The sequence below is a fragment of the Dromaius novaehollandiae genome, chromosome 8 (genome assembly GCF_036370855.1).
Source record: "Dromaius novaehollandiae isolate bDroNov1 chromosome 8, bDroNov1.hap1, whole genome shotgun sequence".
Taxonomy (NCBI): domain Eukaryota; kingdom Metazoa; phylum Chordata; class Aves; order Casuariiformes; family Dromaiidae; genus Dromaius; species Dromaius novaehollandiae.
The window spans coordinates 42,955,559-42,982,207 of record NC_088105.1 but is presented as its reverse complement, the minus strand read 5'-3'; the positions used below and the strand labels follow the sequence as shown (position 1 = coordinate 42,982,207).

The 26,649-nt window shown below is 43.1% G+C and overlaps 1 protein-coding gene across 2 annotated transcripts in view; it reads left to right on the top strand.

The window, feature by feature from the left end:
* Positions 1-4,441: 4,441 nt before the first annotated feature.
* Positions 4,442-26,649, top strand: part of SLC44A5 (solute carrier family 44 member 5) — a 127,190-nt gene continuing 104,982 nt past the window's right edge. For both annotated transcript variants that reach the window (XM_064516380.1, XM_064516378.1), the window contains exon 1: positions 4,442-4,727. In XM_064516380.1, the coding sequence (XP_064372450.1) occupies positions 4,691-4,727 (37 nt within the window). In that variant the 5' untranslated portion in view covers positions 4,442-4,690. The remainder of the gene's footprint in view (positions 4,728-26,649) is intronic.

The following is a 26,649-nucleotide window of genomic DNA, read 5'->3' as shown; positions in this document are numbered from 1 at the left end:
TGTCAGTATGGGCGCTGCAGAAGGGCCCTCGCAGCCTGTTTTCTGATGAACATTTATAGTGATAAAATCAGTTTTGACTATGCAAGACAATAGCAGTGCTGTCTCTTAAGAACGTATAAGTATGTACTAAGAAGAAACATGTAAGCGGGTGTTGACAAAAAATGCAATTTTCAGAGCAATTTTATTCTAAAAGCTGTATAATTATTTTCAGCAAGTGTAGCAAACACCACCACACAAAGCAAATTCTGCCGTAAGGCACAAGAGTTCCGTTTCCATACCAGATGACAGAGCTTGTGCCCGTATGCCGAGGACAGAATTCGGTAATGGTCGCACTGCTGGGTTGCTGAATGGTGGAGCCCAGAGAGGCTGCCCGAGATGACAGCCCTATTCAGGCATGTGCAGTGAGGAGGTAAACAGAGGTACAACGCTTGCCTTGAAGGTCCTGGGCAAAGGAGGAAGGGAGGGAGAATATGGGGAGCTGAAAGTGAAGACTGAGATTTTCATCTGACATTTAGGTGAGAAGCCAATAGGCCCTTTGCTACACAGCTGGTGGCTAACACTTACCTTGCTACGAATGTCACAACTGTTGTACTGGGTCAGACCAAGGGACCGTCCATCCCAGTATCCTGTTTATGACAGTGGCAACAGCGGATGCTTAGGGAGGAGCTGAAGAACAGAGCATTTATCAAGCCTACAATGATATTTTTCCAATTTTTTTCCCCTCCACCCTCCAAAATTTCCAATTTAGAAGTTTTCTGAGCAGAGGATGATGTCTGTGTATTTAATAACTCTTCATGGATTTCTCTTCCATGAACTTGACTGGTTGCTTTTTGAACATGCTGAGAGCTCCGCGTTTTTACTTAGAATATGAAGAACCACTTCAGTTTGTTTCTTTCGAACTTGCCATCTACTAACTCCATTTGTTGTCTCTACTTCTTGTACTGGAAGAGACAGTGAACCAACAGTCCCATGTCACTCTCTTTGTGTCACTCTGATTTTAGAGAAAAATGTCAGTATGTCCCCTTCGCTATCTCTCTTCCAAGCTGAATAGTCCTTCTTGGGCGCTTTGTTAAGCCCTCGCTCAGAAGCTGTTGAACCTTTTCAATCAACACAGTTTCTGGCTCCACAATATCTTGTTTTTGAGAGGAAAGAAACAGAGCAATTCATAAAGTGCTGTTTGTTCTTGAAATCTTTTTTAAACATTTAGCCTTGAAAAGACTTTCCTTCTTGCCTCTATGGCCATTTAACTCACTTAAGAACTCTTGATGAAGGACCCTGTGGCATGCTTTTTGGAAATCCAGGTGTCCTGAAGATCAGCTGTACTCCCTCTTCTTCATGCCTGCTGACTCCCTCAGAGGACTGCAATAGGTCTGTGAGCCCTGATTTCCACTTACAAAAAAACATATTGACCCTTCACCAGTATATCACACATTCCCAGTCTGTCTGCTAATTCTATAATTTATTGTAGTTTCTACGGTTTGCGTCATACAGACACCAGGTTTTATCAGTCTGCAGTTTTCTGGATTTTTCTTAGAAGCCTTTTCAAATATTTACATAGTTTGTCACCTTCTAGTCTTTGCATACACAGGTGGCTTAAGGAAGATATCATACTGGCCTTGGAGATTCTGTAGTTGGCTTCCTGCTCCTGACCTTTTTGGAAAAGGGTTGTTGTTAGTGCCCATGCTTTTTGCAGATTACTGCTCAAACACTTTTTTTGGCCAGCCCTCTTGTAGTTTCACGTTTAACCTGCCAAATTTTGTTTGGTTTTGTCAGACCTCTTCCTCAGGTGAGTGCAGCTTCCACTCTTCAAAAGATGCTTCATTGTTGCAATAATCTCCCCTTTCTTTCCGGTTTGACAAACTGGCTAAAGAGCTTCCCTTTGCTCTTTCTCAGGCCTTTCTCACAAACATGAACATATAAATATGATTTGCTATGCGTCTCAAACATGGTGTCCTTATAGAGCCTCCCAGCTACCAAAAAAACTTTAACTTTTGTAGTTCTTAGCCCTTTTCTAACCGTTTTAATTCTTTTAAGCAAACTTTCCTTTTCAATGTAGTTCTAGTTTAGTCCTTGGTCCTGAAAGTCAGAACCTAGTCAAAAGCTACTTCTAGTCTTGGGGGCTTCTGCATTAACTTCTTAATACTATATATGATTTTATTTTTTAATAAGAATCCAAATTTTATATTGGCGTATAAACCCTAATGAAAAGAAACAAAAACCCTGCTGGAGTGCATAGGAGTTTTTTTGTTTTGTTTTGTTTTGTTTTGTTTTTTTGCCAGGACTTGTAAGTGCTGTGTAATGTAAGTGCTTAGTTTTGGTTGTTAGCCATAGCCCAACATATTTATATATTTAAATTTATTTGTAGGACTGGCTCTACAAATTCCATCACTTACGGCTGTTGTTGCGTAGTTTGCTGAGATTCCAGTGCCGAGCCTCGAAAACAGGCTATACCTCTATCGATACAAAGGGAACAGTAGCAGCGGGCTGTGGAACGAGTGCCCCTGAAGCTGCTCTGAGAATGCGCTGCAGGCCTTGGACCAGCAAATCCTGTCGCGCCGCTACCGCCTCTTCTCCAGTGCCACATCAGAATGAGCCGAAAGACATGAAGTCACTGCCCTGCTCCTCCCAAAGCCGTCCCGCACAGCCGCTCTCGCCTTTGACTCCCTCTTTGACACAGCAAGTTCCGCTTTCTCTGGGGTGCAATTGTCTGAATCGTTCTCCTAAACATCGGCCTTGGAATGAAATGGAGATTTCTCCTTCGATAACGGAGGGTGTCTGTCATCCCCTTTCCACACAAGGCCTTTACCCTGCGGTTCCGTTTCCGGGAACACAGCCAGGCTCTGTTTCCTGGAACAGGCGCCTTGGGTAGCTGGACCAGGTGGTGGCATGAGAGGAAAGACGAAGCTTAAGGAAGAGCTCTAACTTTGCAGACAAACAGTGGTTCAACAGAATACACAAACCTGGGCCTAAAGCTAGGCAGTACTTTGATGAACCGGCGGTAACTGGAGAAAGCAACTACTCATTTAAAGTTAGAAGGACAAATAAATTCTTACAATCTAAGGCAGAGAGGGAAGTACTTCCCCGAGTATTTCTGCTGCCAGAAAACACAAAATTGTCTGTGTGAAACTGAGTAATTAGAACAATTGTCCTGAACTTAATCAGCTTAAAGCTAGCCAAAGCAGCTAGCTCTGCAACACCTGCCATTGCACTGACTGCAGCGCAGGCGTGTATCCTCACGGCCCTCCAAATCACACAATGGGGTCATGTTTCAATAAAATAAGAACAACAGTTTCCATGGTCTATACATATTAATTCAGGCATTAAAAAAGCCATCCTATACTTGTATTGTTGAGGTTCAGAAGCTGTTTTTTGAAAGAATATCTGTATTTGCAGGCCTTGGAAAGCACCTTTCCCTCAAATCGCACATGTACAGAAATGTAAACGATGGCCTCCGGGTGCACTTCTGTCAAGAATTACATAGGGTTACTTCAAAAGGAGGAAGACAAACAATACAAAGTGTTCTGTGTACTGAACTTAGTGGTATGTCCATAGCAACGGACTAACAGACAAATATCAGTGTGACATCTGAATACAATGTCCTTTTGCTGCAGCAATGATTGGAGATGTCGTGACTGAAAAAGTGTCTCAGCAATCAGACTAATTGCTCTTTGAGTGACCATTGACCCTTCAGATATTGGTAAGTTCGTTTCTGACTAGAACAGAGGGGAGCGGATGAAAGCTAAGGGCAGTTTAATGACCGACACTGTATATTGGTATGGAGCGCACAGCGACTACGGTCACCTCTGCCTGCAGACTGGATCATGCACACGACCCCCCCGAAGGCAGAAGCGAAGTGTGAGAACTGCTCCAGGTGGGCAGCCCGCACCGCGGCTCCCCAAGCGCCGGCCCGCGCCTCCGAGCGCCGCGGCTTCTGGGCGGCCCGGGAGAGCCTGCGCCCCGGCTCGCCGCCCCGCCGCCCCCGGCCGCCCCCGGCCGCCCCCCGGCCGCCCCGCGCCGCTCCTCAGCACGGGCGGCCGGACAGCTCCGCCGAGCGCCCTCTCCGCTCCGCTCCGCTCCGACCGCGGGGGCTCGCGGGGCGGCGGGCGCAGCTGCAGGCGGAAGCCCACGCTGGCGGCATGGCCCATGGCCCGCGGCCCGCAGCCTCGCCTGCCCCCCCGCCGCCGCCGGCCGCGCTGCCGGGCAGGGCCGGGCGGCGGCAGAGCACGGAGAGCCGAGGCGCCCGCGCGCCCCTTGTTACCGCCGGCGTCGCCCGGAGCCGGAGCCGGAGCCGGCGCCGGCGGGGCGGCCGCAGGGAGGGGGCGGCCCCGGGCGGGGCGGCCCGGGCAGGGGGCGGCGGGCAGGCCCCGGGCGGCGGCCCTCCCCGCGGCCGGAGCGCTCCGCCTGCCCTCGGCGCGCCCCCCCTGCCCGCGGCCCCCCCGCGCCGCGCCAGCGCCGCCCCCGCGGGCTCGGCGCAGGCGTCGGCCGCAGAGCCGGCGGGACAGCGGGGTCAGCGCGGGGCGCGGGCGGCAGCAGGGCGCCGGGCCGGCCGCGGCGCAGCGGGGGCGCAGCGGGGCGCGAGGCTGCCGGCCGCCGCCGCCTCTCATGCCTTCGCGGCAACAAAGGGCGCGCTGAGCGGCGGGCAGCGGCGCCGGGCTCCCGGCTGCGCCGGCGCGGAGGGCAGCGGGAGACCATGGCGAGGAAGGGAGACGCCTCCACGTCGCCCTTCGGTAAGCGCCCGGGCGCGGCGGAGGGCGGGAGGGAGCCGGCGCCCGGGCCCCCCTCTGCCCTGTTTACATTGCGGACCCAGTCGGCGTGCGGCGGCGGCGGCGCGTTTCCTCCAGCAGATGCCGGGGCCGGGGCCGGGGCGGGCGGGGGCCCCGGGCGCAGAGGCGGGGGCACCTCTGCCCCTCCGCAGCTCGCCGGCTCGGAGGACGCGGGGCAGCCGGGCCCGGGGGGGAGGGGGCCCCGCTGGGCGCAGCCATGGGGGCGAGAGCCTCTGCCGCCCCCGCGCCGGCAGCAGGTGCGTTGCCGCCGCTTTGTCCGCGCCGTTTCGGGAGGGAGAGGGCTGCGGCCGGGGGCCGGCGCGGGCGGGCGGGCGGGCGGGCGGGCGGGCAGGCCGCTGGGCGGCAGGTAGCGGCTGTGGCGAGGGCCGGCCGCTGGGCGCGGGGCCGTTGGTGGCGGCGCGGGGCCGTTGGTGGCGCGGGGCCGTTGGTGGCGCGCGGGGCCGTTGGGGCGCGGGGCCGTTGGTGGCGGCGCGGGGCCGTTGGTGGCGGCGCGGGGCCGTTGGTGGCGCGCGGGGCCGTTGGGGCGCGCGGGGCCGTTGGTGGCGCGGGGCCGTTGGTGGCGGCGCGGGGCCGTTGGTGGCGCGCGGGGCCGTTGGTGGCGCGCGGGGCCGTTGGGGCGCGCGGGGCCGTTGGTGGCGCGGGGCCATTGGTGGCGGCGCGGGGCCGTTGGTGGCGCGCGGGGCCGTTGGTGGCGCGCGGGGCCGTTGGGGCGCGCGGGGCCGTTGGGGCGCGCGGGGCCGTTGGTGGCGCGGGGCCGTTGGGGCGCGGGGCCGTTGGCGGCGCGGGGCCGTTGTGGCGCGGGACTACGGGCTGGTTAGGCGGGGGCCGCGGCGCGGGGCTGGGAGGCAGCCCGTTGGGCCGGGGGTGCTTGTGGGGTGCCGGCGCTTCGGCCGCAGGGACGGGGAGCCCCGCAGGCTTGGCCGGGGGACCCGGCACTAAGCGAGCTCCCCTCCGCGCCCGGATCCTGCCTGCCGAGGCGTAGCAGAAGGTCACCGGGGGCAGAACTTTATCTCGGTGCTTGAGCTCTGCGCTAATTGCTCTTTGGTAGCCGATTCGTTTGCGGCAGAGGAGATGGGTTAGCAGAGCTTCTTAATCTGTTTGAAGGCGTCACTGCAAAACTGATGGCAGTTTTTCTTCTCCAAATATGCGCGAGATTTCCATGGCGAAAAAATTGTCTCTTTAATCTGCAAAACGAGCAAATCCCCTTAGAAACAAGGCTCCTTTTTTGCGCGTCCTAAAAGGCTGCGTGTAATTAGCTAAGTTATACTAACGAGCGACAATGGCTTGATAAAACTGTGTTTGCTGTGATACCCTGGGCATGTTGTGTGACGTGTTTACAACTCTCAAAACTCAATTTCGTAATTCACCTCTACTATGATCGAAAACTTGATCTGTCTAAAGGAAAGTTGATGATTTGTGTTCCTGACACTTAGGACAAAGCTGGTTGGTTTTCATTTGCGAAAATATGGAGTATGCAGAACAAAACTTGATCCTTCTGTATAGTGCATTCTGTTGTAACAGTGAGTGTTTTGGTCTCATTAAGGACTTCAGAATCAATATGCCCAAAAGAGGGAGTTGCTTGCAAAAAAAAAAAAGAAAAAAAAAAAAGGAGAGAGAGAGGGAAAGAGAAAGAAGCCATTAGGGAGGGGGGAAAAACAGAAAGAAATTGGAGTGTTCCAAAGGAGAAATCAAAATAATTGCAAAATACTAAATCTGTAGTTATTTAACTTCTCAGAGGACCTGTTCCTACTCTCGTGTAAGTCAAATGGTTTTGCAGCTAACTTCAGTGGGATGAGACCCATAGATATTCAGCACTGAGCATAGAAAAGTAGGCACTCTCAAGAGCAGGAACATGTCTTCAGGAATGGAAAACGGCTTTTGAATAGAGTTCAATAAGTGCTACATAGTTTTGCTCACTTGCCATCTATGAACAGGAGCGCTGTGGTATGAAAATCATGGGAAAATACTGAGTATTGTATTGTCATAATACAACAGAAATTTACCTTTATTTTTCAGAGCATGCTCCTAAGAAAAAAAGAGTGATCCTTTAGTTAGTAGTCTTTAGATTTAGGGGAAGAGGACAATGTCTCCTCCGTATGTCAACTGGTAGCTCTGAAGAATTTTACTGCCTAGAATTTTAGCTATTTCATGCCCATCAGTATGTTTACTTTCTTTTATCTCTTCTTTTGCATACGTTGATTTTGCTAGTGGTACTGTGTCTTGTATTGTCACCTTTACAGGAATCTTGAATAATTGCTCTAGTCTTGTATCAGGGAGCAAGTCTCGTTTTCATATTTCTTTTCCCTTGTAGATCACATAATGTTAAAGATTTACAAAAAGAAGAAAGTGCAGCACTTTCCAAATTCAGGTTTCCTTTTAAATTAAGTTGCTGTAATAGTCATTCTCTCTCTTGACTTTTTTGCGTCTTTGCCAGTAGCTTGTTATTAGCCTGTATTTCACAGAGGTGTGGGTATCTTCTCCTTGGAACCTCAAGGATTCCTCAGAGTTTCAGCATTTATAAAAAAACAAAATTCTTCTAAAAAATTTTGGTCTGTGGACTTGTGGCATCAATTTGATTCTATAAGAGAGAGATCTCAAGTCAAACCCAGGGCCAACGGCTGATGTCAGGCTTAGCTGCCTCAGATTTCTCCTCGAGGTAACAAGTCTCCTATCAGACTGTTGGTCATTAGATTTAGACTGGCTGCTGGAAGCCCCAGATACAGGACAGCGTGGTTGACTGCTGGTGTGGATGTATAGCTAGGTAAAAGGTTTTGATGAGCCCACAGGCATTCGGAGGCCTGTTCCTCTTGAGCTCTCTTTGCATTGCTTCTCTGCAGGCATGTGTGAGAGGGATCACAAGCTCATCTTTGAAAACAAGCTTCTTAGCAGTTCCATAAATCCAGGCGACATGGTTCAGTCTTCATTAGGACAGCTACAAGCTGTCTCCAGGAAATGCAGTGATCCCCCCCCTCCCCCACTGAAAATGGGTTAAATACAAAAGATTTGTTAAGAACAATTAAGAACAGTGGTACTGACTTTACCACGGCCTGCCTCTCACTGGAAAAAAACAAAGTTCTTTCAGTCACTGACATTCAGAGGAAAAATCCTAAAGTGAAGTTACTTTTTCTTCATTTTAGATCTGCTCAACAGGAAGACTACCACGGAAGTGAAGGATGCGAATTACTCATTACTTGCTTTTCTCATTATAGCTGATTTTTGAGGTTTTGGGTTCTTTATTTTTTTAACCAAAGTAATATTTTCTTTCTTATAACTGCAATATGAAGAGCTGTCATTTGACTGTTGAAATAATTATTTTTGACTTTATTGCAGAATCAGCCTTATAGCAGTGGCATGTATATGTTTCTGCCATGAGTAGTTTCTTGCAGTAGTGAACCATGGTTCAGATGTTAGCTTACAAATCACTGAAGTCTAAATGAAAGATGATATTGATTTTAAAGAAAACTTTTATCACTATTTTAATAAACAGCATTATTGAGAGAAAATGTATGAAAGATCAAATTTTATCACTTCCAACTCAAATTTAACTAGCTTACTTTTGTGTATCTGCAGATTTAGATCTTCTCTAGGAAGAACTGCTGGCCTATGATTTCTCTTGCCAAGTGAATACTAACAGTCCTTCAATATATAATTGGGATTCCTCATTACTGCTGGGAGGGGTTATGTCAGTATTGAAATAAATATTTATTTGATAACTGAATCACTGGATTTGCACTTGCAGATTGCTTCTCTGTTTCTGCCTATAGCTCTCTTCAGACCTCAAGTCTGAGAGGTCTGAAGACCTCAAGTCTGAAGAGAGTTACACCACTGTTTAAAAAGATGGACCTACGTATGAGCTTGCAGACTCTTACAGGACTTCCTAAATCACTTCCTGGCAGGTCAATGTATTTATTGCTGTTTATTATTTTTTTTACTTAAAAAAAAAATCCGTTTGTTTCATTTCCCAAGTGAGGGAGGTTTTTCTGCTTTGCCTGAAAGAGTTTTTGATGAACTAAGAAAGTTTACTAAGAAGATTTTTTATTTCTTGTGAGAAGAAGAGGAGAGTGGGCTGTTTAGTCATGTCAGTGTCATATAATGTGGAAGCTATGGGCTGTTCTATTGCTGCTGCTAAAGCCTCCTTAGCCACTGCTGGTAAATTCTTGTGTGTTTTAAGTAATACATTGCACCTTCTGAGATTCAAATTTCATACCAGTGGGTAATTAAAGGCATTAAAACCTTTCTTCCTCTGATAAAGATTTGGTCTACTTTATCTAGGTTTTGTAGTGCATGTATGTGCAGTGTAAGTGAGATAAATCATATACTCTTTGGGCACATCTGGTGAGCTTAGGTACAGAACTTCATGAATGAATTTGCTAACTTACTAATTTTAGATAGAAAAAGTCACTGTGGAATAAATGTAGAAGAGTGGGGAGAAAAATGGACAGAATTTAAAAAGTAGCCATTCGCAGCATGTTTCCAGTTGTTTCAAGTATTACTGCAAATATGTCATTTTGAGTGAGAACTTTCTCTCTTAGCATGCGCTTTATCTTTTGCTTGATTCTGTGATGAAGTATCAATCCTGCATATGTTGACATTTCATTTCTCCTTACTGTGGAAGTAAATTTAGGCATTTAAAATTCACTGCAAGATCAAACTGGAGACATACGGATTTTGAGGGAGCAAATCCTTTTTTAAAGAGTAATTTTTATTAATAAAAACAGCTGGAAGATCATAGAAACACATGAAAGATAGCTAAGACAATGTAATTTCTATTCTTCATAAAATAATTATAAGACCTTTTAAAGCTACTTTTTGGTGAATATGTTTAAAATATTAGACTTACAAATTGCAGTGCATTTCTTATTTCTGAATAAATCCTCTGAGTGTCTACAGTGTAATAAGTACTTTATTTCCAACTACAGCATCGTAACTTGTCCAACTATAGCTTGCCCAGCTTGTCCAATTATAGCTTCCAAACTTGTCCAAATTACACAACCAATTCCTGCTGAGTCTCTGAAGAATGAAATAACCACTATAACAAAAGATACCAGATCTAGAAGACTGAGGTATTTTGATGAGTACAAGACAACCTTCAGTGCTTCCACAGCCACATTTCTAATAGCCATAAAGCAGCTACTAGTGGAATTACGCTTATTTCCATCATATCAGCATCTGCATACCACATTTCTATTTGTAGCAAGCAGCTATTGTCCCAGGTTGTTTAGATGACCAAAATTCTTGTACAATCCGTCTAATTTTCCCAGGTAGTAATTACATGAAGGAGAAGGCAGTGTGTTGACTCTAAACTGTGATGAGATTCTGAAAAAGTAGGTAATTAAGTTGAATTTGATCCTCTGTTCCCAGTTTCTCCATTAAAAAATCAATTCCATGAGCCCCAGAACTCAGGAAGCCTGTTTTCCTAGGCTCACACCGTGTGACTGATAGACTTTGCTGTCAGAGTCTGCAAGCTCTGCTTTTCTGGGGACATTCATACAGTAATTCCCCCCCCCCTCCCCAATCTTTGATTCATTGCTGTCTAATACAGTGTTTGCTCAACCTTTTCCTCAGGGCATTTACAGGATATTCTTTCTCTGTGTCCTATTTTCATAAAATGTGTAATTATGTTGGAGGTACCCACTCTTCTGTCAGGTTTAATGGAAGCTGATAATGGATTCTTAAGTTATTGGGGAGTGTGAACAAAACGCAGAAGGTTTATGTAAACACACTGTAGATGTATTGAAAACCGGGTTTAATAAACACAGTACTTACAGTGCTTGCAAAAGGGTGGCTTGTTGAAAAAAGTGAAAATACTGCAATATGTACTTTGGTTGAGGTGAAGGTGATACAACAATGTCAGGCCATTTATGTGCCCCCTGTTTTTCTCTTGACTTCATAAATGTAAAATGGATGCAAAAGAGACTGATACAAGACCATCAGACTTAGTGTATGTGAGCTGGCTTTCTGATATCTCAAAGTATGAGGAATGTTTCTTCCCAGGACAGAACTGGGCTCTAAATCAGGTGTCTAATGTGGAAATGTGTTTGTACATTTTGAGTGGATCTTTGTGCCATGGCTCCAGAAAAGTCTATTTAGCGGTAGGTAATATTTATTATGTGAAGTCAGGAAGTTCATGATCAAGTTGGATGTTCTGTATTGAGTTTGTTTTCTTGGCATATATCTAAAATATATAGCATCATTCAGTGAACAGTCTGTATGGTAAAAAGAATAAATTAGAAATGCAATACAAATCTGTTTCACTTTACCTTTTTGTCATTACAGTTTTGTAATAGAAATTTATCCCTATAAAAGTCAATAGAAAGTTGCCCCCAAAACATTAGGAAGAGCAGGACTGATATTCCTAATTTTTTCTTATGCAAATTAAATTACAACATTAGGAAAAAATAAAGATACTCTATAGAACCGTGTGAGAGTAGACAAAGGATTGTAATACCTTTTAGAGAAATTACAGTCTATTGTGTAAATATGCATTTCGGGGCAGTTTAAATATACATTTACATAATCTGTACTTTGACGACTTAAAATGCACAGTGTTGACTGTAACAGGATATGATATAAAAATGCATCTGGATGGTGTTAAAGACATGTCCTGTAGTTATTGGATTAGGTGACTATCTCTATTAAACAGTATTTTAAAAAATGCCGAGCTTTTACCCAATAGAATAGAGACTGTCTGAACAGCAGTGTGGTTTATGTGTTTATTTTCTGTTATGGTAAAACCCGGATTATAAAGGCAACTGGAACTTCTTGGACTCTTGTGCAGTTGTGGTACTTCTGGAGCCTCTTTGCTATGGTCAATGATGTCTTCATAGGATTCGTACATTGCGCTGATCTTGGAAACAATTTAAATACATTTTCCTGATTTGGACTGTCATGGAGACTTTATGGGATGACTTGAGTTGATAAAGTTAGGCATATTCTAAAGTCTTTGCAAGAGGTCTTCAACAGATTATTGGCAAAGATGTAAACAGTAGCTCAGATTAATTTACAAACATCTCCCTTGAAGCTCTTTATCTTTGTTTAACATTTAAGATCAGTCATGTTTGCTTTACTCACAAGAATAAATCTGCTTACTTTATTGTAAATAAAGTAATGCTTATTTATATAAGTAGCTGAGTCGAATTCACTATATCTTCTTAAAATCTGAAAACTATCACATACCAAGAAATGGTATGTCAGTAAGTGAATAGGTAATAAGACCAGTAGGATTTAGTCTATACAAGTTTCTCACCTAGTAGTCTAATGTTACTTCTTTGTATTTCTGGAGTCATATTTATTATTACAGTTTCTAGCCCAATTAAGATTCTGGAGTGTGTGAAAGCATCCATGCTTTGATTTGTCAGCCTTAGGAGCTTGAGTATTGTATCTCTCTCAGCTTGTTGACTTTAGCTGAGCCATTCTTGGAGTAAGGTATTGCTCAGCATGAATAAGGATGACACAATCAGAATATCTTTAAGTAAGGAGGTGAACTTAACTATTATGTGTAGTTATACACAGTTCAATTGGTTGTTTATTGCTGGGTGGTATGACTGTCACTGAAAATTATCCAGAAAGAAAAAATGTAATGAACTAGGTTTCCTTATGACTGAACAAGCTTTGTTACATCTTTTAACAAGCAAAATATTAATACATATTAGAGGGGAAATGGAATCGTCTGTGCTATCATACAGTTTAATGAGATTATAATGAAACTAACCTTTACCCGTTCCTTTCTCACATGGATTGGATTGGAGCAGTCGCCGCGTGACACACTTGAGGAGAGGGTGGCTGTGTATTGGAGTCATCAGGCAGAGGGAGATAAAACTCAAACCTACTGCTGTTAGCAGAATTCCCTATGTTATTAGAGGTTTTACGCATGTATATAGAATTTTAAAAGCCTTTTATTCCCCCACCCTGGGCTACATAATCAGAAAATGAGACATGGCACAGAAATGTGAAGCATAACCATAGCAGGGTTAGTACACTTGTTGTAACTTGGTGGATTAATGGTAGCTTTGTCAGGGTTGGTGAATCCTCCTGTTTAGGAATCTGTTGATGTTTCTCTGTAGTCTTTCTTCACTTCCTTCTAAGTCTTCTCAGTAAGACTGTTAAACATTTTAAGAATATACCCTTTTTGGATTAATCAGCATTTTGTCTGTTTGCAACAATACAGTTGTTTTTACAGCTCAACTTGGTATAAAGAAACCTCTTTATATCAAATGCAGTGAGACACTAATGGTAGTGTGAAAGTGAGACTTGGCACCTCTCTGATACCTATTTGACATGTTTATACTCTGGTGTGCTGGCAATTACATCTCCAGGTGTTCCATCTCTCTCTGAAGCTTCTCTCGCTTTCAAAACCAGGTACATACAAAACGTAAAATAAAAACAGTAAAATGAAATCCAGGCCTGACTGTTTTTCTCTCCTCCATACATACGCAGTGTACTTGTTTACATGTTTTTAGAAGCCTGGTGGAAATCTCAAGACGATGGAGTAGGCTAATTCATTCAACAAGCAAAGACAAATAGACAGTACTCAACAGGTTACTTCCAGATAAAAGTAGCCAAGAAGAAATCTCTCTGGCTTGTGGGATATTCCAAAACAGCCTACTGCTGATGTAGAAACTAAGTGCTGTCTCTATACCCTCACAGTTCTGGGGAATTTGTAGGGGCAGGGATGGGATGATGCTCTTGGCTGTTTCTAGCTGCTAAGCAAAGGCCATGTAGCAGTAGCTGAGCACCTCCAGCCTGGATGCACACAGGTGAAGTGAAGCCACCCGAACCTTCCTAGAACTTGTGCTGAGGAGAGCTGCAGCAATTAACTGTGCTCCTTGAACATGCTCAGTTGAGCAGTCACTTTGAAGTCACAGCTCTTTTATTGTGCAAAAACCTGAGATTGTGCCTTTAATTGACCTCAGGCAGCTGCCAAGTCAGGGAACTCTGTCCCAGTGTGGACAGAAGAGGACCCGTGACTAAAGCTCTCAAAAGATGTTGGGTGGGGTACTGCTCTGGCAGGAAGCCCTCTGCTTGTACCGGTTTCTTGAACCAAGAAGTAGTACTGTTACAACACCTGGTTTTAGTATGTGCTTCTGGCACAGTCAGGGTGGGAACCTGTTTCTGCCTCCAGAGAGGAGCTCTGGCTCCTGAGCCACCCGGGGTTCTCCTTAATTATCTCTTCTGCACAGCTAAGGATGTACAGAAGGAAGGAGATATCTTTTTCAGGTTAACAGATTCTTACTGAGTCAGTTGCATGCAGAGCATCTGGACTTGTACTAGCTGATGTGCCATGAAACCTTCTGGTAGCTGAATTAGGGTCCTTCATAATCAATGTACTTTTTAATAAATGAATATACTGAATAGCAGTTCTGTTACTTATTATTTAAGATTTGTACTAGATATTACAGTAAAATTAATTGTTTTTTCATTACTTGTATTTTTCCTGTGACAGAATTTCTTGGACGTGATCAGATTGCTAAAAAGCAGCTGACTAACAATATAGCAAAATACAGTATTTATTTTTAGATTTCTTCCAGCAGAATGATAAATAGTTCCTGTGCTGTTGCTTTGCTGTAGCTGACAAAGGCCAATGAGCTGTATCTGTGAATACCCCTTTCTGTTGGTTTTGATACAATGCCATATCTGTGAATCTAGACAACAGCTACAAACAGTGAGATGATAATAAGTGTTGTGTCCCTATGACCAATACTCATGAACTCTTGTAGTATTTATTCCCTTAAGTAATTTGAAGATTTGAGTGGGATTTTTGAGACAGTAAAGTGTTTAGATAGATAATACATATGTGTATATATATTTAGATAATATTTATATTTCTTTCCTTATACACATCTTTTTTGGCATCAATCCAGGTCCTTGGAAGTTGGAAATGATACCTAGTTTTGGTTGGAAAGTGAATAACGTAATATCCATATGCATTATATTTCTGCTTATGTAGACCCATGCTAATTTATGCTGGTGGGCTCTTCACGAGTGACTGGATGTTGTGACAAATGGAAGGTAATACTAGTCCAGCCGCTTGCCCTAGGTTTGAGGCTAGCCAACACAGCAGAATTCCCATCCGAGCGAGAACATCCATCGCAGCAGCTGTCTTGAAGCTTATTTTGCAGTTGCAGAGGAAAGACTCAGCTACTTAAGACTGCTTCATTTTTCCTTTGATCCCTTTGTAATCAGGGGTGTCTCTTTTAATCCGAAATCCATAAGTAATCAATAAGTAGCTTGGTATACTGAAAAACAAAACAGGAACCATTGATTTTTTTTTTTTTTTAAATCCAAACAACCTTACTTATGATTGGGGATAGCAAAAACCCCCCTAGAATTCTGGGCCAGAAACCATCAATGAGGTTTCATATTGCTCCTGGAAATGTGGCTTCACAAGTGGAAGGAAATAAATCCCCCAGCTGCTGAGAGCTCTTTTCCAGTACTTCTCCCTTTTATGAGCATTGCAACCACTGCCAGAAAAGGTAGATGAGAAAACCTGTGAGTGTTGTGTATTTCTGCTCTGTGGCTCAAAGGCGTAAGAAAGGAAGACAGAAAAGGAGCGGTTTGGGGGAGTGTTTCTTTTCTCCCCACAGAATGGTTTCAGTTTGTCGATGTTAGCAAATGCTTTTAACAGCTGTATTTGCAACTCAGGGTGAGAACTTACATCCTTAAAAGAACCAAAGTGGAGTTAATACCTTCTTTCTGACAGCGTGAGAGCATCTTAGCCCTTGCTGCAGTGTCAAGGCATAGACATGAGTGTTAGGAAAGCAGCTGAAACTCACCGAGCGGTGCGGGTGTGAGGCAGTGCTCTGGAAGTGACCTAGGGTGATGAGTTCAGGACACGTGGGGGCCAGTCTGTAGTCCCTCCTGCTTTTCTTGTCTGTCTGGTGGAACTCCTGTAAGCCTATCTGTTGAGAAAAACAGGGACACGTTGTTTTGCCAGAAGTAATCCAGGAGATCTCTGATAGGGATCCCAGGGCATGGACCAAGTCCAGGGTCCAGGCAGGGCGTCCAGGCAGGAGCAAAAGAAGCTGGGACCAGAGGCAGGGCTGGGGACAAGTTACAGCCACCATTGGAGGGGATCCACCCAGCAGAGAAGGCACCTGCAAGCCAGGTCTATCCCGGAGGCAGGGCTGGAGGAGGACACAGCGGAGGTGAGGGCTGGGGGCTGAGCTTAAATGGGGCTGCTGGGCCCCTGGGCAGAGGCTGGTGGGAGCCCCGGGTGAGGGTGGTCGGGGCCATTAAGGGCACTTAGGGCTCTGACACAGAGGACACAACGCAACTTGGAATTTATTTTGCATCTCAATTCCTTTCATCTGCATTTTGGATGAAGAAAAGGAGGGAGCCTTAAGGACAGTAGACTTTTTTCTGAGAGGCTCGTTCACAGTTTTCAAGGCTTGAAAAGATACTGTTGCCCTGTCAGGAGCAGTATGTGGTCAGTGGATCCAGCAACTTCGGGGTGAAATGCAGGTGTTGTTCTTTTTCTCATGAAGCATTCACTCCCCCAAGAGTAACTTTAGAGGAATAAACAATATACAATATGCATTTGTAAGCAGTGCTTTTAACTGCTAGTAGAGCAGAGCTTTGCTGAACTTCTGTTCATTTTCTTGGGCTCTGGGTATCCATCTTGCTTAAGTAATATGAAGACTAGTGCTTCCAATTCACTGCAGATTTTAGCGTTTTAGGATTCACTACAGGTTCAGGTTGAATGTTGTGAAATTCATACTACTGTTTAGTTTCAAAAAGGATAATATTTAAGAAAATAGAAAAAAACTGGTCCTTTGATTCTGATTCTGCTAATGAGGCATGCTATGAAAATACGAACTAGTCTTTAGTTATTTTATTCTCATAGCCATTTCTCTCTTCTGAAGTAATTGTTAGGCTTTCCCTAACCTGTATGATATCTTCTTGGCATTGAGTATCCTTCTGTGATTTAGGGAAACAACAACATATATTTGATCTGGCAATGAGATTATTATCTTTCCTAACTAGACATGTTTATATTTTCAGAATAGTTCTCATGTGTTTTAGGAAGATTAGAATTTAAAACTGGTCAACAAGTTGTTAAAGCCTTTTAGCAAATTGAGAATTTTAAATGAATGAAAAGAAACTTGTATTAGAATAACTGATTGTATCTTAATAAGTTAATAGGCTTCAAATGAGTTGGAGGTCAGTAATAAAACACCTAGAGTTCATACAGTAACTCAGGTATACGACATTGTTGTCAAAAGAAGAGGGTATCCTTAAAAAAACTCGAAAGCATTACTCTGAAAAATCTGGATTATGAATTGTGAAAACTGTTCATTCTTCAAAAAATCAAAGAATATTTTCCTAGAAATAGTTCTGTTTTCTTCAGCAGAAACTTTCCTTTTCCTTTAAAAAAATTTATATTTGGCTGCAGAATTGGAGATAGCAAAGCACCTGCATCAATAAATGTAACGATTATTCTTTGGGTGATAGGTCTGTGAAGAAGAGTTTTAGCTGTAGAAAAATACATTCTTCCTCCCATTTATGTAGCTACTGTTAGTAGCAATCCATAGTCTGATTATAATCACTCTCTGCTCATATTAGATGAGAGCTTTTAAAATATTATACACTCATAAAACTGTTTCAAAGTGAAATTAAATCTGTAGGCCCAGACCCTCAGAGTGTTTTCACTTGTTTATACAGTGAATTATATACAGTAGAACATATATCGTAACATGAAGTTGATGTAGTACCGTATAGTACTCTAAGATTTGATTTTCTTTAATACACCAGAACAAGATTCTAGTGAATTTAGGTTGGTCTTTGGTCTAAATGCAACAGAACTCAAAAATCAGAGCAGGAAATAAAAGAGAAGGTGATGATAGTCATTGTTTTATGGAAACAGATATATGCTTCCGTGTTAAAGCATGAGTAGAAAAAGAAGTCTGTCATTAATACTCTGCTTGTCTGCTCATTACATTGAGATTAAAAAGAGAAATGACATAGTAAATGGCATAGTCGTACATAACTTCAATATTCTCGGTTTTCAAGAGTGAATATTTTACACGAGAAAGATATGATGGGCTAGGGGAAGTGTGCAGGGATGTAATATATGGAAATATATGCAGTTTATCAAAGTAAATTGAAATATAAGCTGTGAGAAGGAATGGCTCCTGAAACAATCTTTTGAGATTAGTTCTTTAGGTGGTAACCTTTTTAAGCCAATATTTGTATTCTCATCGTTTCCTAGTTGCATCAAATGCCTCAAACTTTGCAAACTCTGCTTAAAAGCTTGCACAAGTAAAATGATCACTTTTAAAATTTGTCTCTTGTGAGAAGAATACTATCTCAGTAATTAGGGCAAGATTAAGAACGTAGACTGCCATTGACTTGTAGCATGTCCATAGACAAATCACTTCTCTGTGCTTCTTATTATAGATTTAACAAATATGACCAACAGTATTTAGTTGTTTCACACTACACATTAATGTGACTTTTTTGCAAATAATTATTAATAAAATAAATATATTTTGTTACAGATAATCATACGAATACCCCAATATTATCATTATTTAGCATAACAGCTCTTTGGGGATGGACTATCTTCCTGGGTTTTGTTTGACTTAAACCTAACAAGGTCTTTACCCTCTGATGACAGTTACTATATCAAGGTTAAGGGAATAGTTGATAATTAGGAGGTGGATGCTTTGGGCGTACATCAGCGTAGCTCGCAATAACCAATGCTTGAGTGTTTGGAGGATCTGTACCAAGGGCCACAGCATGGAAAAAAGGGAGGAACAGGGAGGGACCCTCCAAAATCCCCAAGAACCTGGCAGTGATTTCTTTTAATGGAAAGCGGAGCTAGTGATGAAGCTGATTTAGTAGACAGAATTTTCAAATGAAAACAAAGATTTCTCATGTAAGTAACTATCAAGCTTTTTGATGCTGTTCTAACCATGGGAGGGGAAGATGGGAATGGGAAGGGTCAATTGTCATCTGTTAATTGGCTTGTGTAAGCCATTGGATCAATTCAGTTACCGAGAACATTAAATACAATGTGAGAATTAAAACCTATTAGGTTTGGCTAGTCCTAACATGTCATTTGCACTAAGGCATGTTGTCCTTCACCATTTTCTCTCAAATATTTAAAGGCAAAGTATTATAGTGATATATCAGTACCAAAACTTCATAATCATCTTCTTCAGAAGACACCCTGCAGTGAATTTGTTAGTAAATACTGACTTTGCCTATAAAATCATGACTAAGTTAGAGCTGTCAGACTAAATAAGGAGAGCTTATGTCTGTGATCTTTAATATGGTTATTACTACTGTTGGTTTTTTTTTTCTTTTCCAAGACCAAAGCTGTGCTCCTAGCCTGCATAAGAAGTAAACTGAGAGAGGAACGGGTTTCTGTTCTTACTGCGCTTAGTGGCTGGCAGAATTACAAGTCCTTGAGCCTCTTTGCAGCACTGGAGGAAGAGATAGGACTGTAATCTGCGTAGCTGTGCTTTTTATTTTGGCCATTTCAAGGATGTTTGCACTGTCCTGCTCTGTCTGCTCATCCTCCCTTACAAATCTGATGGGCTGTTGCAGGCCTTTAGGATAGCTTAGCAATATTTTAAAGCATGTCTTCCTGGTGTAAGTGTGGTTTAACTTAGATAGCACTCTTTATTATCATAATAAAGTGCAAGGCCAATCTCTCTATACCTTCCCCTCGCTTCGCAGTGTCACTTCAGGATACTGTGTATTATGTGATCTGCCCTCACAGTCAGGATTGGTTTCCTTCTCACCTGTGTCCTCACCTTTCCTTTTTCAAAGGCAGGTGAAAGCTAAACATTTGATTAGAATACCTTTCTACATTTTACTCTCTGAATGGCAACTACGTATTGCCTTTCTCTGCTTCTTTAACTGCGTATCAAAGGCAGTGGCACCTTATGTTGTGGTTACTTGTAGCCTCCTTGTAACCATAGGAGAGGAAAACTCTTAAGGAAATGCTGCTTATGTTACTGATATAGATGCCTCTGAGTAATTGCGATGTTGCACAGTTGGAACAGTTCTAACACTGGGAAAAAGTAGGCTGGAATGTGAACTGTTTGCTTGAATTCTCTGGTGAGTGGGAAGTGTTTAGAGGGACATAATCCAGGCATGGAGGTAAATAAAAATGTCATTTGTTTTTTTCTTTATATCTGAATGCAGGCTTTTGTGCTTACAGTGAAAACATGGAATTCCTTCAGTGTTCCTGCACAAGCTGGATAGTGAATAAACTACGGCTTAGCAGGGCAGGAGTCAGCAGCAGTCATAGTGAGGGACACAGGGACTGTGAATCGCAATGTAAAATATTCAGCAAAAACGTAGCTAAAAATGTCTCAAGACTATAGTGGTCACTGGCAAACTGATTTCATTTTTGAACTTGTTTTTTTAAACTATAGTGAAGCAGGAAGACAGACTGGTATCTCTAGAAAGGACCAGGAATGAAAAGCATCAGCTTCTATAATTGGCTGTAAAAGTCTTCTGGCATGTGATCTTAGATGAGTTAGTCCTCTGTGTCCTAATATTCCCAACTTGTCACACTTAAAACTTCAGAAGGTTAATATGTATTATAGGGGCTTTGATTAGGTTTAGTAATTGAGACCTCAAATAAAAGGTGCTCTTTAAGAGAAAAATTGTTTGTTTTCCCTCTTTTGTCTGTTAATAATAAGAAAAAAAATGATTGTGGTTTGGGTAATATTTTTTCTTCAATTCAAGCAGGTTTATTATTGCATCTTTTTAACGCTTTCAGGATAAACTCTGCACTTCACCAACACACATTCATTATCTATATGGTTCTGTCAAGAAAAAAAGTGGGGATTAGTGTGTTTCTTTGTTATCATCCATGAATCATTTTGTTAGTGTATGTTCCAGAAGCCAAAACCAAGTAATAACGTATTATAACTACCAAATCCTCATTTGTACCGAGTTTACTAGATTTATAATTTGACTTATTTGGATTCAATTGAAGGGAACATAATCTTTAGTTAGAAAATACTTAGATGCATATATTTCCTTTAGCAGAAATTATTGCTGATGGTTAAGATCAAGGCATATTGTGGCTTGCCAAGAATTATATCTCAAAATCATGGTTGGATTTGATCTTCTTTCCTTGTAATTCATGATGCAATTCAAGATGGTAATCTTTATTCACAAAATTGCTATGCTTTGCATTTGAAGTGTCAACTCAGAAATGGGTTTTGCAATAGTTTATTCTATTTCTCAGTAGTCAAGATGACCAAAGTCCAATTTTAGTCTCGTTTTTAGTGAAGTGACATACAGGTAAGCCTGCCGAGGCCACCTGATCAATGTTATAAACCCTCCTCCAGTTAGGTTGAAATTTGTCCTTCTGTATGTCCTGCTGCATCATCTCATCCCTGTCTCCTTTGCCTACCTGGTTAGGTGTCTCCATTTCCACTTGCTCTGAGGCTCACTTCTTTTTTTTTCAGAATCGTTTTTGTTCCAATTAATCAAGCTCCATTAATTCCAGTTTAGATGGAGATCTGGTATTGTATCTTTTAAGCCAGAGGGCAAATATTGCCATTGCTGCATTGGCAGGGGAGAAAGTCTGAAAAACTTTGCTGGAACACTACACTGTATAACAAGAACAAATGTATAGAAATAAACATTAGAATATTAAAATATTTTTATCTGTCCTTTTAAAAATGCATTAAGATTAAAAAAACCCCTGTCATTCTGGGAGCAGTAACTCAAAAGAGAAATGTGTTACTACTGCATAGACCACAAATCTTTAGCAATAACATTAAGCTCATTTATGTGACTGAGTAATCTGAATGGACAAACACTTATAATTACTTTGCTGTGCAGAATTCAACTACTGGTAGCATGAACAATGCCTTTCTTGAAGACTGATGCAAATCTAGTTCCCACAAGCTTGGCCTCTTTCTGCACTTAGAAGTTCTGCCCAGGCGGGCTTTGCAGGCTATAGACGCTGTTCAGGATTTCGGGATGCCTGCTGGTTCTGCCAGGCTGGATGCCTCTGCCCTCAGTGCTGCGCTTCCAGGAATGCCCAGCGCTGGCAGTGGTTATGGCAGTCACTGTGCGCTATGCTGTGCGCGTGAGCAGGAGGGCTGACGCTCCTGGAGGCACAGACCTGCTGTGCGTGTCCCACCCGCGCAGTTTGGTGCCTGTGGAGTACATCTGTGCTTCCAGGACGTCTCAGGCCTGCTGTGTGTTCACCTGGCAGTTGTTGCACAGCCCGGAGGGGCTGGGTTTAATCCATGTAGTGCAGGACATCACTGCTCCTGTCTCTCAGTTCCCTGACTTCTGTGTAAAAGCCTGTTTCTCTCTCTTGGAGAGCAGCTATGGTGTATTTGAGCCAGATTTTTGCTGTGTATCATCAAGGAACCACTTTGCAGGAAGTAGTGTTGGGGTGTTACGGTCTCACAATTAAAATACAGATTATATTTTTACAGATTATATTATATTTTACAGATTATATATCAACTCTTTGTTGAATCTGACCACCTACAATTGGTCCAGAAAGAACATGTTCAAGGGGGAAACACATTCACACGAAGACCAAATTAAAGGATTACTGTAATACTTGCCAAATGAAATACTCAACAGATAGCAAGTACCAGAAGTAAGGTTTCTTTTGCATTCCAGATGTATCCTCCCAGTTCATATGCATAATGATATAGTCTTTAATTACATGATTGTACACTATCTATTGAGTGTATGTGAAATGCAGTATTTTCTTTCTAAAGGCTTAAGGATGTTCAGTGGTACAGACAGATTTCTGACATAAGGCCTATTCCCTGTCAAACCTAATCTCCAATGCGTATGGGTGTTACAGATTTACAAAGAAAAGATATTTTAAGTAAAACAATATATTTTTCATATCCATCTTGGAAATAGTTCAATTATTCTGCTTGAGATTTTCCTAAAAGTCTTGGCCTGAAGAAGCAGCCTGGCATACTAAATCCTAATTGCTCAGGCTGACATCTTTCAAAATAGTAACTGGAAGCAGGGCCCTATAGTGAGAACTATAATAACCATATTTTTATGTGCCTTTTCACAATTTACTCTGTCACGTAAATGACATGTAACTCAACAAACACAATAGTTCGAAATTAGGGAATTTATGATGGTATGTTCTGATGCTTATCAGCTACGGTGTGAATGCTTGTATTGGAAGTTGGAGGTGAAAATTGGTGAGTGATGTCATCTGTTAATGGAAAATATTTCGGATGACCGAGAGGCTGGTGAATATGGGCTTCCAATGTCTAGCAACAGATGAGTGTTTCTTACATGAGAAAATTTTAATCTTCTGTGTGGATGATGCTATTCTGATTCAGACCGTATAGAACCTCACAAGGGAAACCCGCCCATCTTTTCAGTGGCTGAGTTTAAACCAGTTTATTTGCTGTGGGTTACACATGCTTGTGAAATTTTGGGCCCTTATTTGAATTCCATACATCAGATCTCCTTGCTAGTACATTCCAAATACACATTATTAAAAAGTACTGTTATCCTGACATACATCTATGGTGAGTATTAATGGTGAGCATTTTTCCCCAGTTTGGCTGCTATTAAAAAAAACAAAAAAGCCCAAAGTATTAAAACTTGGTTATCCTTCAAAGCCTTCAAGAATAACAATAATTTTCTTCTGTCTATCGTTCTGTAGATTTTAAAGCTTCTTACCAGTTTTGTTTTTTAATTTTGTAAAACAATATATGTACTATTCAACATAGCCCGGAACTGGTTATTAAAACAATTACCTTTTCTCAGGAATAGCTTTGGAACGATACAAACTAATTCCAGTTATAGGTCCAGATCTACTGTTTATTTCTGTGGCTTAACTTTCTTTTAAAGTACCAGCAGGAATCACATTTTTCTTTCTCATTACGCTTTCACACAGCAATTTGACAGTAAGAGCGGCTGAAATAGCTAATATGGTTATAGCACGTCCAGCGGGGCAGCACTTGCCTTGGGATGCGGGACCATGGTGTCCTAAGTCAAAGCCGGGCCTTCTGCACCCCCACCCGTCCCTTTGCTGTGTGGTCCCATCATCCCATCCTCTGTTTTCTGCGGGAACCCTTTGGAGAAAAGGTGGTCAGCTTTTGCCAGCTTGGCTTCCTGAGCGGGCCTGTGCTCCAGCCCAAAGGAAGGAGCAAGATCACACACCTGCAAACCTGGAGGGACTCTGGAAGCCCTGACATAAACGGGCTTGTGCTGCTGTAGAATTGGGTTCTTACAAGTTTCAAGTTTCTTGTATGAAAGGAAATGTAATTTAAGGAAACCATTTACAACTCTGTTTTTAGACTAAAAGTGGTAGAGTTTGTCCATATTTGGCTCCACAACACAGACTGTCAGATCTGATAAACTCGCGCTGGCTGCTGGTAGGCTTAACGTGATTTTCCAAACGCCAGTGTACGAAGCACATGGAAGTACTGGTGGGCCGTCGCAGAAACTGCCTCACTACCTCATGAGTTGTCTTGTGTTTCGTGTCATTTGGTCCTCTGCTGCTAATGACTGTAACGCTCTTGTGACAACTCCGAGTCATCATATACCAGGTGAAGTAATATTAGGAAATAGTGCTGAAAATACATCTAACTAAAGGAGCTCCTCATAGCGTGTAGAACTTTTACTTCTTTGGATACTTTAGGACTGATAGCTGAAGAAATTCCTTTATATCCTAAAGATTTTTTTTTAATATGACACTGAGATAGTGAACATTTTTGGATTTTTCTTTCCCACCCAGTTAATGAATAAATTACTCTGAGGAGCTCCTTTAGTTAGTTAAACTAAATAATAAAAACAAAATATAGAGAGCTGTATGTTCATAGAGAATTGCTTGCTTTAGGCCTTCACTTGACTAAGATATCATTTGTTAGAGTGAGAAGTCTGAATTTAATGGCATCACTATCTGCCTGTTACTATCTGACTGTTTAGTTTGACTTACATTTTCAGTAAAAACAGACTCAAATCTCAGGAAAGATCAGATAATCTTATCTAAGGATGTTATCAAGCTTGATTCATTTTCCAAAGAGCATTTGCTATTTCGGAGGCTATGCAAGAAATCATTAGATTTTAGACCCTGCTAATTTCTCCACCTCATCTTTCTGCCTTCCTCATTCACCAAATTCCTTCAAAATAAATTCTCACTGTATTCAAAGTATCTGGTGAGATACATAGTGCAAAACCTTCTCTCCTGCTCCTCATCAGATCATCAGATTCTGTCAAGTATCTTATGTTGTGAAGGTGATTCTCTGGATAAAGGAGCTTTACTCAGATGTTACATAGGCTGTGATGAGCAGTGGTATTTTTGAGCCTTTGTGGTGTCTTTTGTACAAATTGGCTGGATACATACCTGACAGTGGATGGACTTTTGAACAGATAACCCCTTCCTACTAGATCTTCTGGTCCCCTTGTGCTTTGGAATGGTTTTTACTTAGAAGGAATGAGAGATTCAAAGTTCTCTCTCCAGTATTTACAACCCATAAATCCTCTTACTACATCTTCGTCTGTCTTCCTCTGGGGCGTGAGGTTTTTATGTAAGCATGCAGAGGCATCCTGGAAACAGTCCGTTAGCAATCCTTATAATCGGCATGAAGACAAAAGACGAAGACCCAGCAAGAGCTAACTCAAAGATAGTGGAAGTTAAAAAACTGTTTCAAAGCTAGAAATCTCTTTGCATTTACTTTGTTTACTGGCTGAATGGCAGAGCTCAGAGGGTTGCGATCACCCTTTGTGGCACAAAGTCTAGCTGAAGGCCAGTAACGAGCTGTGTACCCCAGGGATTAATACTGGGTCCAGTCCTGTTCAACTTATCAGTGACCTGGAGGAAGGGACAGAGGGCACCCTCAAGTTCCCTGATGATACGAAACTGGGAGGAGTGGCTGACACACCAGATGGTTGTGCTGCCGTTCAGAGGGACCTCAAGAGGCTGGAAAATGGACAGAAAGGAACCTCACAAAGTTCAATAAAGGGAAGTGCAAAGTCCTTCGCCTAGGGAGGAATAACCCCATGCACCGGCACAGGCTGGGGGCTGACCTGCTGGAAAGCAGCTCTGCAGAGAAGGTCCTGGGGGTCCTGGCGAACTGCGGGCTGACCGTGAGCCAGCAACGTGCCCTTACGGCAAAGGCGGCCAGCGGTACCCTGGGCCGCATTAGGCAGAGCGGTGACAGCAGGTCCAGGGAGGTGATCCTGCCCCTCTGCGCAGCCCGGGTGCGGCCGCATCTGCAGTGCTGTGTCCGGGTCGGGGCTCCCCAGCACAAGAGAGACATGGAGCCGCTGGAGCGAGTCCAGCAAAGGGCTCCTAACGCAGTTAAGGGACTGGAGCACCTCCCTCGTGAGAAAATGCTGAGGGAGCTGAGACTGTTCAGTCTGGAGAAGGGAAAGCTGAGGGGGACCTTATCAATGTGTATAAATATCTGAAGGGAGGGTGCCCAGAGGATGGGGCCAGGCTCTTTCCAGTGGTGCCCAGTGACAGGACGAGAGGCAACAGGCACGAACTGAAACACACGAAATTCCTTCTGAACACGAGGAAAAGCTTTTTCCCTGTGAGGGTGGCTGAGCACTGGGACAGGTTGCCCAGAGAGGTTGAGCAGTCTCCTTCCTGGGAGATACTGAAAAGCTGTCTGGACACAGTCCTGGGCAGTGTGTTCCAGGGAACCCCGCTTGAGCAGGGGGGTTGGACTAGGTGATCTCCAAAAGTCCCTTCCGGCCTCAACTGTTCTGTGATTCAGTAGTTTTCCATTGTCTTCTGAACTGTGCCTTTTTTCTTCAAGAGGTGAAGACACCCTCAATCCAATAGCTGGTAATGTGCTACATAAATCGTTAGTTGTTCTACAGAGTCAAAAAAAATCCGTGCCACTCTTCTGAGGAGAGAAAAGAAATTAAAAAAGGGAAATTG